The following is a 12,259-nucleotide window of genomic DNA, read 5'->3' on the forward strand; positions in this document are numbered from 1 at the left end:
CACAAATACGCGCAATCGCCATTTACGAGACAACAAGCGTTTTGTGGTAATAAAACAAAAGTAGCCCATGTCTTGCATAATTTCGGATCACTGAGCTTTAAGCTGCAATCATTAGTTACCCATACAACTTGTCACTTCTTTTTGCGAATTAATTTTGTAAAGTAAAGTTGTAGCAATGTGAATATGTTCTCTTTTTTGAGTATAAAGTGACATCATCTTGAACAAATCTGACGCAAATGATCAAATTGTCACTACTGCACTGTAAGTATCTGAGTAGGCTAAGCGTTTTCGTGATGGCATCTATTTGCTTATAGCTACGACAAAATTTATTCATGAAGCTGCTGTAGTTTTTATCAGAATGTTATCTTTATTATTGCTACTGTCCTGTTTACAAGACACCAAATAAAATGCATGGTACAGCAGAACTGGACGAAGCTACAATATCCTGGCTTTCCATCACCTGCCCTGAGATTTAAACAATTCTATCTAAAACGAAAGAAAAATTCCAATTAAATGTTGCCTGGAGATTAACAAATCCCTTCGAACTAGTTTGTTATTTCTACGTTTCAGATGTTGTTTGTTTTAAAAGTATTCTAATAATAATTTTTCCACCGTGTGAATGATTGTAGAAAATTTTAGGCTATTCTCGCAGAAAAAGCTTCTTTGAAAGCTTAATCCTGGCTGTTTCACATACTTGTGGGTTGTGGCCAAGAGGCTTGGAACCACTAACGCAGTCCCGATCACCGAGGTTTACAGGGCGAAGTTTTCTATTGTTGAAGTGACCTGAATGATTGAGCTGAATTCTAACTTTCATGGTTGCTGTACAATAATAACGAATTTCAACTCCCAGAGATGTGTGGTTGCAAAAGGACCAACACAGTCAAATGTTTGCTGAGTAACCGACAAGATATTGAGAATCCTCGTTTTGTCCTTGCATCTGCAAGTTTACCGTATTTGAATTTAAAAAAATCTAATACATAGGTTATGCTGGTGTAAGCTTAGTGACAAACTTCTTATTGCCATTTTTTTCGAATGAGGACTTCTGTTCTAGACATAGGCATAGCCAGAGGGCGAAAGGGGCCATGCCCCTTCCCCAAATTTCCAAAGTTTGGATTCCGAAGTTCAGCATTTTGTTAAAGATATAATAAAATTTGTAGAAAATTATATCGTTTTCCAAGACATCTGGCTATTAACACCCCCAGAACTTGTTTTAGACACACAGAAAGACACCAATAAATTTTGTAAAAACAAATGAACAAAGTATTTTTAAGTCACATTCCAGCGTTTTGCCCGTGGTGTCATTTCACTATCGGCCCTAACTCTTGGAACTTGCGATTTTGACTTAAAATGTAATTATATGTCAAGAGAAACAATTATATTTAGGGTTAGATTGCTAGTTTATGTCTTTTCAATTAATTCAAGGTTATATCTTAAAAGTTTTCTTTGCTGCGTTTGGGGCAAGTGACTTTAAGATGTTTTTGAAGCTTCGGACTTCAAGACATTTTGACGAGTTTGTATGCTTTTCCAGGGTCATGTGATAAAATTTACCGCATGTGATTATAGATACATGAGATTGAGCATTTGTATTCTTTGGATAACCTTGACAGCAAAGTAATTCTCGGAAGGTGTTCTCTGACTTCTCAAGTCAACCAAGACAGTTTACAAGATCTTCTTTTGAGTGCTAAAGATTATCCAAGCGTGCACAGTGCAATCCAAGTCATCCTGGCCTTGCCAGCAACAACTGTCTGCAGAAAGGTCTTTTTTATGCATGAAGAGGGTCAAGACCTGGCTACGCTCCACAATGACTTCCGGTCGCCTCTCAGATTTGTGTGTGCTTCATTGCCATCACGAAAGGATCTGTGAAGAGAAGATCAATCGAGTTGTTGCGAATATGGCTGGTGATGGGAGGCGACGAATAGACTTTTAATCATGATGATGTCATTTTCTGATCATGTAATAAATTGTTTGTGCTTTATCTTTAAAATTACTTTCTGAATCTGTCAGAAAGTCGATTTTATATTAACAGGGTCAGGGAATAGTTTTAAGCCATCTTCCGTTTGTTGCATATTTGGATGGTTTTTATCAAAAATGTTGATGGGTTTCACCAGGCGAATTTTTTTCTGCGCTTTCAACGTAATATCGGCGTTCTGAAATGTGGTAGCGGTACCTAATTTAGTTTGCATGCTTTTCCATAATTCTTTTTATATGGACTGTGCGTCTGAATTGAACAGCCAATTTTAATTTGCAAAAACTTGCAGCTTACTTTGCCCACTAATCAACCCTTATAAGTTTTTATGTCTATAGGCTTCTACATCAAGTGGCGGTATCTTAAAATAAACACTTTGCAGTTCCCTTGAACTCATCAAATATTTGCTCCTATTTTTTTCTGGCTACGTCACTGGTTCTAGAAGAAATATTTCCACTTGTGACGTGACCATTATTCTAGGACCCGAATTAGACCGGGGTTAAAACCATAGCTCTTTAAACCTTTCTTGCGTAATGTAAAAAATGAACACAGTGTAATGAGAATAGTTTCCTTACATAAAGTTGTAATAACAAAACATTTTACTAATCTACATCTTTCGAACTTGTAACAACCGTGGCCCCCTCTCTAGTTCGCCATCTAACAACAAAGCAAAATTTTTGTTATTTGAAAACTATTTGAAAACATAAAGAAGAAATTTAAACTTTTTTTAAAGATTTATCCTTAAAGTAAACCAACCTACTTCTTAGGGGTACATTCACCGATCAAAAACCAAAACCATTGAACAGCTTTATGCTCTCACTGAATTTGGACACATGGGTGACATCTAGCGGAATGGTAAGCAATCGAATACTTTTTAAAAGAGGCAATGTGGTAAACTCCACAACCTGTTGGAACATGTTTTTCTTACGTTTTATGAAATTCAGTCCCCAGATTTGTGATGGAATTGTCTCTACTTTTCTTGTAAATCTCAACAAATTAATTATTGCTTGGAACTGCCAGTAATAGCCACAAAAGTATAAATAAAAATTAAAATAAGCTGTTGAGAAAAAGTGTTATCTCTTGCGGCGTCCAAAATACAAGCCACTTTATTGTTCCCACTCAGCAAATCAACCGTTTTTTAAATTGATTTACCGTCTGCAGACGTTAAATAAATGTAAAAACGATTGATTTGTTGTCTGAGAATTATCAGTTTTCATTTGACACAGTAAACAGTTTATAAAGAATATAAGGACCTTAAAACGGTACAATGTGTCAGGGAATGCGTTTTAACAAAAACAAAAAATAAGTAATCAAGCTCTAGATTTTCAACCTTGCAAAACATATCCCAGACAACAAACCAGTTGCTTTTTACATTGATTCAATGTCTGCAGACGTTAAATCAATGTAAAAATGGCTGGTTAGTTGTCTCGGTGGGATCATGCAATCGCATAGATTTGTTGACTCAAGTTTAACACCTTAATTGCATTGATTTAAAGAAAACGTTGAATTAATGTAGAAAACATCTCATCGCCTGACTGGAGTAACGCTTGTTTTAGTTGCTGAGAGTATTCACGTTGTTTCAATGCAACAAAAATGTCATCTGTGAGCAGTTGCACTCTTTTCATTTCGAAAAACATCATCTCCCTTGACACTTATGCTGTGTTATTGGCTTAACGCGTGTTAAATAGCTGTTGCATTTGCCAACTTAAGGATACAGTTTTATGCCACAGCTTTGTAATAAGTTTCCAAACAGCAAAATTTGTCATTTTTATGTTGATTCAACGTTGCAGATGTTGTGAAAATGGCAGATTTTGCTGTCTAGGTTACCATTACATCATGGCTTCAAAAACACCAAACCAAGAATATCACTGTAAGAACGAACAAGTAGGAATTAGTTTTAGTCATATTTATAGTTTAGAGGCTTTGCAATAAAAGGAAAGCACTGATTGACTAGACATAAGAAGTAATTTCCTACAGGTTAGATATGGTTTTTGTCATTTTTATGTTGACAGAACAATGCAAGTCAAACTTTGTTTACAAAACGAGCTCACAAAATTGGTTTGCAGTGACATACTAAAGAAATAGAATTCAAAGACAATCAGTTTGAGGGAGCAACAACACCACGTAAGGTTTTTGTAATTACGATTTGCTGAGGTCATGGCAATTGTAAGTTTATATTACTACCGCTCTCTTTGCAAAAAACGTTGCAGCAAAGTTGAAATGACGTTGTTCCAATTAGCTTTAAAACAAAAATTGAACAAAAAATGATTTCAGCAGTTGGACAATTTTGTACATCACGTAATGCAATCACATTTCACAAACTTCAAAGTTGATTTTTTTTAATTATTATAAACTTTAATCCATTCAGTCTGTGCAACACACAACAATCAAGACTATTGAAGTACGGCATTAAACAGTTAAATAACATAAAATCATTGGAATACGAGTGTAGTAATTTGTGAAATTTGAATAAAACATACAGCGATTGTCTGTTTGCCAATGTGTTTGGTGAGTCTAACCAGGGCCTTGTTAACCACCTCATGCGGCCTTCAGCCGAGGGGCAAGACTTTTGGACGCCCATTCATTTTGGTACGTTTAATGTTTTTTGACAGTTTGAAAAAAAGCCGCTTCAAAAGTTTGACAATCAATAGCTTAAATCATGCAAGGCCGTATTTACTGCTTCCCTAACCCCTGGCTGGGGGCCCACCTCCGTCTAGGGGCACACGCATATTTACTACGTGCAGTGTTTTTCAGCTTGTAATTTTACATGTAACATTTAATATGTAATTTTAATTTTTCAGTATTTTTTAAATTTTCTTTCTCGCTTTGCTCGCTCGATCACATTTTTTTGACCTAACCATAGCTACCTTTGGCATAGCCTACATGTTTTTAGAAGTAAAATTAAGGGAGTGAAAAGCTTTCGCGTTCCACAAAAAACTAACGAAGTAATGCAATACTTCGAAGTAAACACTGCTTACTCAAATAAAAACAACCTCATTAATTTACAAATATATTAATAAATTTCAGTGTTAATGGAGATTAGGCTATACAGTGAAATGTTCCCTTAAAACACTATGAGTGAAGCAAAGGTAGGAACACCTCAGATAGATTTTCAAAGTTCTAGCCTGTTGAAAGGCTACACTACAGCAGTCTACACAAATTTTAAGAAATACATCAGTGAAATCCTTCTGTGGTCGTGAATTGAATATTTCGGTTTTTGAATATTTTTTTGAAATGGTAAGGTGACATAAGTTTCAACCAAACACACAAATGCAATTTTAATTTGATGAATTTGATTACATACAAAACGACCTGTGGTCACATACGACGTGTGCATCTGAAAACAAAAACACTATTGCGTCAAAATGCCTAAATAAGGATTAAAACAAGTTATTTGATAAAAATTTCTCAGGGGGTGGGCAAGGCTCCCACACCCTCTTTCCAACTTCACTTTTTTGAACATTAAGTTTTGCATTGTCCATTTACCTTATAAATTTTGTTTTACAGTATTAAAAGTCTGGTTCTTTCGCATCTTCCTCAACTTCTCCCCTGCTCCATTACTGCATTGTTATCTTATTTACTATTTTTAAAATCTTAGAGTTGTTATGCAAATTTTTTCACTAGATTAAAAGAGTTTGCGTTTGCAGCTATAACCTAATGCTTTCTTGCCCTATTTTAAGAGCCATCACTATACATAGCATCTCCTCCCTTCACTATTGGATTTCAAGGCGAGGGGTAAGATGGTGCTCACACGGCCCTGAGTCTAACTCAACATATAAACAGCCAAACAATAGGTTGTGCTCTTGTAAATTCAACGGGAAGATTCAGCAGTTTCAAGTTTACCAAGCTTTTTAAATCTTAGTTTATCATAGTTTCGAATCCATCCGTCAACTTAACCCAAAACTCGATAACTGGAGGTTTTGGGTAAGTTAATTAACATACAAATTAAAAGTTTAACCTTAATTTAAAGACAATTTAAAAGAATATGAAAAGCTAACGTACTTGAAATCGCATTTGCTTGTAACGCAAGATATGGATTTGGGTGTCGTCATTTTGGGTTCAAAAGTCTCCCTTGGACCCCCCGTCAACGCTACTGCGTATGCCTTTAAAACAAACAAAGTAAAACTAAGGTGTGACAAATTAGTGTCAAAACAAACCAGTTTGAAGTAGTTTTGCCTCGAACAGCTTTATCTGGCTTTAGAATGACCACAGGTTGAAGAAAAATAAAATCAACCCATGAATCAACAAAACAGTCTACTGTAGGTTGATGTCCAACTCTAACTTTGAATAAAAAGGGAAACATATTCTTTGTCAAAGCCAGACATTTAATTGCAGTAGTGTTTTCTTTTTAGAAAAAATATAATATGTTTGTTTGTGTCTTTTGTTTATGTTAAACCAGCAGTTAAAATAGACTCAGCGGTTGGAAAAATGGCTTTTCTGCCAGTTAGCTATGTTTCTCTGAATGCGATTAAAAGATTATTTTATGTTACTCTGTTTAGAAACTTTTATTTTTCCCCGGAGAATTTATTTCATAACTTTCGGAGACAAAACACAGTATTGTGCATTCAATTGGTTAATACACCCAAGTCCGCCGAAGCGTGATTTATCAAAAAATAAATGACGTAATTAACTTGAGGGGCTTTGTTTGATGCAGTCTTATAGATTTTTGATTATCGTAGTCAAACTGACTTGATAAAAAATGGTAGGAAAGACGTTATTCAAAACTGTTGGGCAGACCAAAATATTGGAAAACTGTCCAAACTTATTTCAAGCTTCGCTGAATACGCATTCCAAATTTGCGAAGTCAGAAACGAAAAAGCGAAATTGACTTATTTGTGCTGCACGTCTACACAAAAAAAATGCTTGCAATTTCTATTCTTTCTAAATCTTTTGTTTATGTTTGGTTGTAATTATTACTGAAACGCAGGGAATATATTTTATTGTTTGAAAGTCTACTTTTGTAAAGGCAATGAAAGAAAGCTTGAAGCCATTTTGTTAGTTTTGTGTGCAGAGTTAATTCCATATGGCAACTCTGGTGCTGTGAAGCTCTATCAGAAAACACGCTTATCGCAGTGCAAGCATTCGGTTACTTTTTTCCCCTGCCGCGTCATAATCATTGCTGGAAAAAAAACACCCGCTGATCTATAAAAGAGCAAAAGAAATAGTCTTCTATGGACAAAGTAAATTATTTATAAGCGAAAGTCGTTGGTGTGGTTCGCCATTAGGGTGAGCGCAAACAGTCTTTAAAAAATAAGGACTACTTCTTTGTCCTACCTGAGGATTACGATAAAACTAGCACGAATTTTTACATTGGACAATGAGATTTTTGTGATATTTTTTTAGTGGAGTCTGTCACGTAGTAGGATAAAAGTAAACAATTTCCGAGTTTTGGTAAATTGGATTATAAAACACAGAAGTTAGACATTAGATTTTTCAAGACTGGACCATCCACAAAACGCGTCAGTTCTGATTAATCCTCAGACTACAATATTGAGCCGACTACTGTAAGTAAATCCTACCAACCAACAGATGGTGACAAACACTGTGAAGTAGACTTGAGCTGCGGTGTTCAGCAAAAGCAAGTAGTCTAGCGTTGCCAGCAAGAAAGTTATAAACAAACTAGCAATGGATTTTCTTGAATATACTTTTGTTTTTGTTTGTTCATTATTGGCGGAATCCAAAGCCGTCACAAATCAGCCTCCTACCTTCAAAAATGACAGAATTTGGCAAATGTATGAAAATGAACTAGTGGGTGAGTACGTTAATTTAGAATAGACTAATTTAGAATCCATTTTATTACTTTTAGGAAATCAAGTCTAATGTAGGCGTATTTCCCACTAAGCAGATAGCTGAGTTGGTTAGCGCGTGACTTCTGGAACGAAGAAGCTTCAAGACCGAGCGGCGCTGGTTCGACTCTGGAGGTGTGCACTTGAACAAGGCACGTTAAGGACTGCTCTCCATTCAGCGGCTTCTAATGGATGGAATAATTCCCGGCAACAAGACTTCAACAATCAGAAACTTCCCTCTGTCAATCTCGGTCACCGGGCTTGCGTCAGTGATTCAAAGCCTGTAGGCTACAGTGTAGCCTACAAGTATGCGAAATTGCCAGGATTAAGCTCTGCAAGAAGCTTTCCCAGTCCAATGATAAAGATTCAGTCAATCAGATTCAGATCAATACTTAAACGAAGTCTTGGTATTTCAGTTCGTAGAAACTTCCTGATAAACGTTGTTTTGTAGAATTATGTTTGTCGTTTGCCGTATTTTAACTTGCTAAAGCTAATTTTATAATCTGTTTGAAAAAATTGAATGAGGCTGTTCACCAGGCATTTAGATAAATACCATGATATACGTTCATCTGGTGCAAACCAAACTGTATTGATATTGTTTGTTTTATGTTAACGTGTTTTTGAGTTAAGAAAGAGAATTCTGATGAATTAATTGTCTTAAAACGATGTATTTGTTGAGGGTTTTAATATTTTTGCGTCACTTCTTTACTATTTTATTATTTCAACCTCTTACCAGCGAAGGAAGTACAGCTTTCGTCACAGGTGTAAAATGGACGAACATAACTTGTTAATTTTTTTTGCGCTTTTTTTAACGTTTTGTACTTGAAGTGAAAAACGACTGTTAAAAAGAGTTATTTTATCAAATATTTCTCAAAAAACTCTAGTTAGAAAACAGTAGCCAGTGAAGTGGGGTATACAAGTATTTGCAAATTTTAGTAAAATTCGGAATGGATCGCATTGAATTCCCAGAAGTGATTGTTTGATTAATTATACTCGGTATCTGCTTCGAAATATAAACTTATCCAATATAATTTTGTTGGAAAAAATGATATTAGATGTCTTCATTTTTTTGCAATTCATAATGTTGTTTCACGTATGTACCAAAATTAAACGTTATAAGACGTTAACCTAACGTGTCATTGGAGCACGTTCTGAAATTAGTCAAGCGTGAATATGGAGAACAGTCAATACAAAAGCACCCGCCCCAGACAACAAATCGGTCGTTTTTGCATTAATTGAACGTGTGCAGACGTTGAATCAATGTAAAAAAACGACTGATATGCTGCCTGGAACTTTCACACTTCCTGATTGGTTTCAATTAAGATAAGACGACCAATTAAATTCATTCCACTTTGTCCTTTTTCTTTATCTCTTGTGATGATAGACATTGCACTGTGTCACGGAAGACATCTTTTTGATAAAAATTCCATTTGAAAAAAAAACAACTCATTTCCAAGGTTGCAGCTTGTTCAGTTCTTGTCTAAATGAAAAATTGGACTTTAATCTGGATAGTCAGAAATAGAATTGCTGCAACGAAACGTTTTTTCTTCGTTGGTATTGGGCGTTGTAACTCATCATTTCAAAGCCAGATCCTGCTAATGAAGGCCCTGAGGATAATGATAATGATGATTTTCTCTATCGAAACTTTTACTTTCAACATTTTTGAACAACGGTTTTCTTTTGCTTTGACACCAAGTAAAATCGCAACCACGTGAAAGCCCACAGACCCTTTCTGTATTAAACACAAATTCTGTTTTGGTCTTTGAAATGGTGATACAGTAGGCCTATTAAGCCTTTTAAATTACTGGATCTACCCATACCCCATTTCTTGAAACTTGCAATTATTTAACTTATATTTTCAAAACGTGTAAAAATAATATATTTTTTCATAATTATGTTGTTTTTAAGTATAGTGTAGTAGGCCTAGGCTACAGTTTTTTTCCGTTGCACAAACAACCCTTTCTTTACCCTTTCAAAAGCCAATACAGTTTGGTCTTTTACCACTCTTGAATCAGTGGAAGTGGTCTGGATTAGATATCGTGCAGCCATCGATTTAGTTTGACTTGATTAATATGAACCAGGGCTTTGGAGCAGGCGTAAATATTGAATTGCTCCAGCTCCAGCTCCGGAGCTCTCTTTTATCGTAAATTAGCTCCAGCTCCTGCTCCGGAGCTTATTGATACCACTGCTCCGGCTCCATCTCCAGGCTCCGAAAAGTGCTTTCATTAAAATAATGACGATATATCAATTTAATTTCTAAAGCTTAAAATTGCCTGCAGTAAACTGTTGCTAAAAAATGGCACAACTCTAGGAATAAGGTACTTTCATCAAAAATCGTGCGGAACCACATTTCAAAACATATTCGTTAATTCGACGTCTAATTTCGCAAATAATTTCTTAATTTTGTGAGGGGTTGCTGTTAAATTATGTGAATTCAGCCAATAGTAGTAGGCTAGCATTTTATGAAATACATCGGAGCCGGAGGTATTTTTCAAACAACTGGCTCCAGCTCCTGCTCCAGCTCCACTTAAATTTTACGTAGAGCTCCGGCTCCAGCTCCGTTAAAAATGCACGGCTCCGGGACTCCATGCTCCAGCTCCGGCTCCAAAGCCCTGATATGAACACAACTAAACCTTCGTATTTATATCTTTGAAAGCAGTAAACTGAAACGCACATTGTTAGGCCACTGATGTAATTGTGTAGGGTCGAGACCTCGTACAGCCTTTGAACCCCACGAGATTGTGGGATTAAGGGCGTCCGACCCTGATGGTGACGACCTAACCTTCAGCATCAAAGGAGATTCGGACACAAGCTTTTTCACTGTTGACTCTAGAACCGGAATTGTAAAGTTAAGGAAGTCTTTTGATAGAGAGGTAGGTGTCAGTAGCAAAATTAATTTGTAGCCTAACTAATACTGTTTTGTTTTACAATTGCTGGTGAGAGTTTGCTTTCTTGTATCAAAGACAAGCAAAGCAAGGCAAAAGCAACACAATAGAATTGAACTTACAATATTATTATACTGTAATTCTCATTGCTCAATCAATCCTGCGTTGTGTTGTTTGGCTATGCTTTGTTTAATTTTATTGTACCATTCCTCTGTCTTGGTCTTGTTTTGTTTTAGATTAAAGTTTCTCAGTGACAAAATTTTTGTGTAAACGTAGTTCACTGACGTGACGTATTAGGAAACTTGCATTGTCAGATGAAGAAAATAGAGCTGTCCTGTAGGCCAGGGATCGACAACGTTTTCGCACTACGGACCGGTTTGAGGCAGGCATTATTTTGCGGACCTGCCTTCAATAAAGCACATTTGGTGCGTGCATTCACAATTGCACATATATGGACTTATTGCGATCTTAAGGCTGCTTCCGGCAAAGCCCTGGGCTTGTTTTACAGCAATAAGCTGCTCCCACCTTGGGATTATGGTAATCAGCCAGCCTACTTCGTAATTTTGTCTTGTTTTCTGTTGTTTTGGTGTTTTTGAAGGAAACTTCGTGAAGTTCTTATTTGTTTAGGTTCAAGTATTTTTGGTAGCAAACGTTTATTCATCGTTAAAACTAAAACTACTATGTTTGCACTAGCCCGGTTGATCAAAAAATTTTGCACTATTTGGAGCAATTTGGCCTTGGTTTTGCGCAACCCGGTGATAAACCCCTCATAGACCGGCACCGGGCCGCGGCCCAGTGGTTGCCGACCCCTGCTGTAGACAACACATTTACATCCAATGTGGTTGTTCTGTGTCACCTAAAGTAAAGCTGTTAATCTACCCACTTATCTTATCTCCATGATTTCATTTTAAATCTTTTCAATCCCACTTTGACTCAAGTACGTGATTAATGTCGAAATGGATTTGAGATGTAGCTGACTATTTGTTCTGGTTATGTGCCATCTGTCCCAAGGCACTCATGCTGTCAATTTTGAACTGCAGTTTATATAATTTAATGCTATAGATTATTAGAAACTAACCCAAACACAAGAAAGTTCTTTTTCTGCAAAACAAGGTCACAACAATCTTTTTCTACAACCGTTCGTATTTTGAAAGGGAAAATTAGGTAACATGTGTATTGTGTAAACAAGCGACACGAAAAAATTTTAAACAGCAAAACTTTCAACTTTAAATTATTTACCCAGTATTGTAAAAAATGTTTTAAAAAGAAGCTTTGTTTCTTCTAGTAGTAGGTTTTTGTTCAAAAATGGTCTGAAATCTTTCTACTCAGAGTTTTAATGTCGAGAACTATGCTTTTAAATATACTTTATAAAACAAAACGCAATATCAATTTCTCCACCAGCTGGTAGCTGTTGAAAAATGAGAATTGCTTCTGTTTATAATTCTAGAAATACATTGCAGGTACAAAGCAGATACTTTGCTCAGTTTATTGTTTCCGATGGAATACATGAGGTAACTAGACTTTGCAATTTGATTTATTGCTGTTTTTTCTTTATAACAGAGTTGCAACTTTTGTCAGGCTTTTCAGATCTGTTTGGGTCTGGTTCAAACGTAACTTTAAAA

General features: G+C 36.0%; 1 protein-coding gene across 1 annotated transcript in view; it reads left to right on the plus strand.

The window, feature by feature from the left end:
• The first annotated feature begins 10,214 nt into the window (after positions 1 to 10,214).
• Positions 10,215 to 12,259, plus strand: part of LOC145769132 (cadherin-23-like) — a 77,219-nt gene continuing 75,174 nt past the window's right edge. Inside the window, exons 1-3 of the mRNA XM_082580725.1 lie at positions 10,215 to 10,236; positions 10,456 to 10,625; positions 12,098 to 12,148. Of these exons, the coding sequence (XP_082436851.1) occupies positions 10,215 to 10,236; positions 10,456 to 10,625; positions 12,098 to 12,148 (243 nt within the window). The remainder of the gene's footprint in view (positions 10,237 to 10,455; positions 10,626 to 12,097; positions 12,149 to 12,259) is intronic.

Source organism: Aplidium turbinatum, chromosome 4 (assembly GCF_918807975.1).
Source record: "Aplidium turbinatum chromosome 4, kaAplTurb1.1, whole genome shotgun sequence".
In the NCBI taxonomy this organism is placed as follows: domain Eukaryota; kingdom Metazoa; phylum Chordata; class Ascidiacea; order Aplousobranchia; family Polyclinidae; genus Aplidium; species Aplidium turbinatum.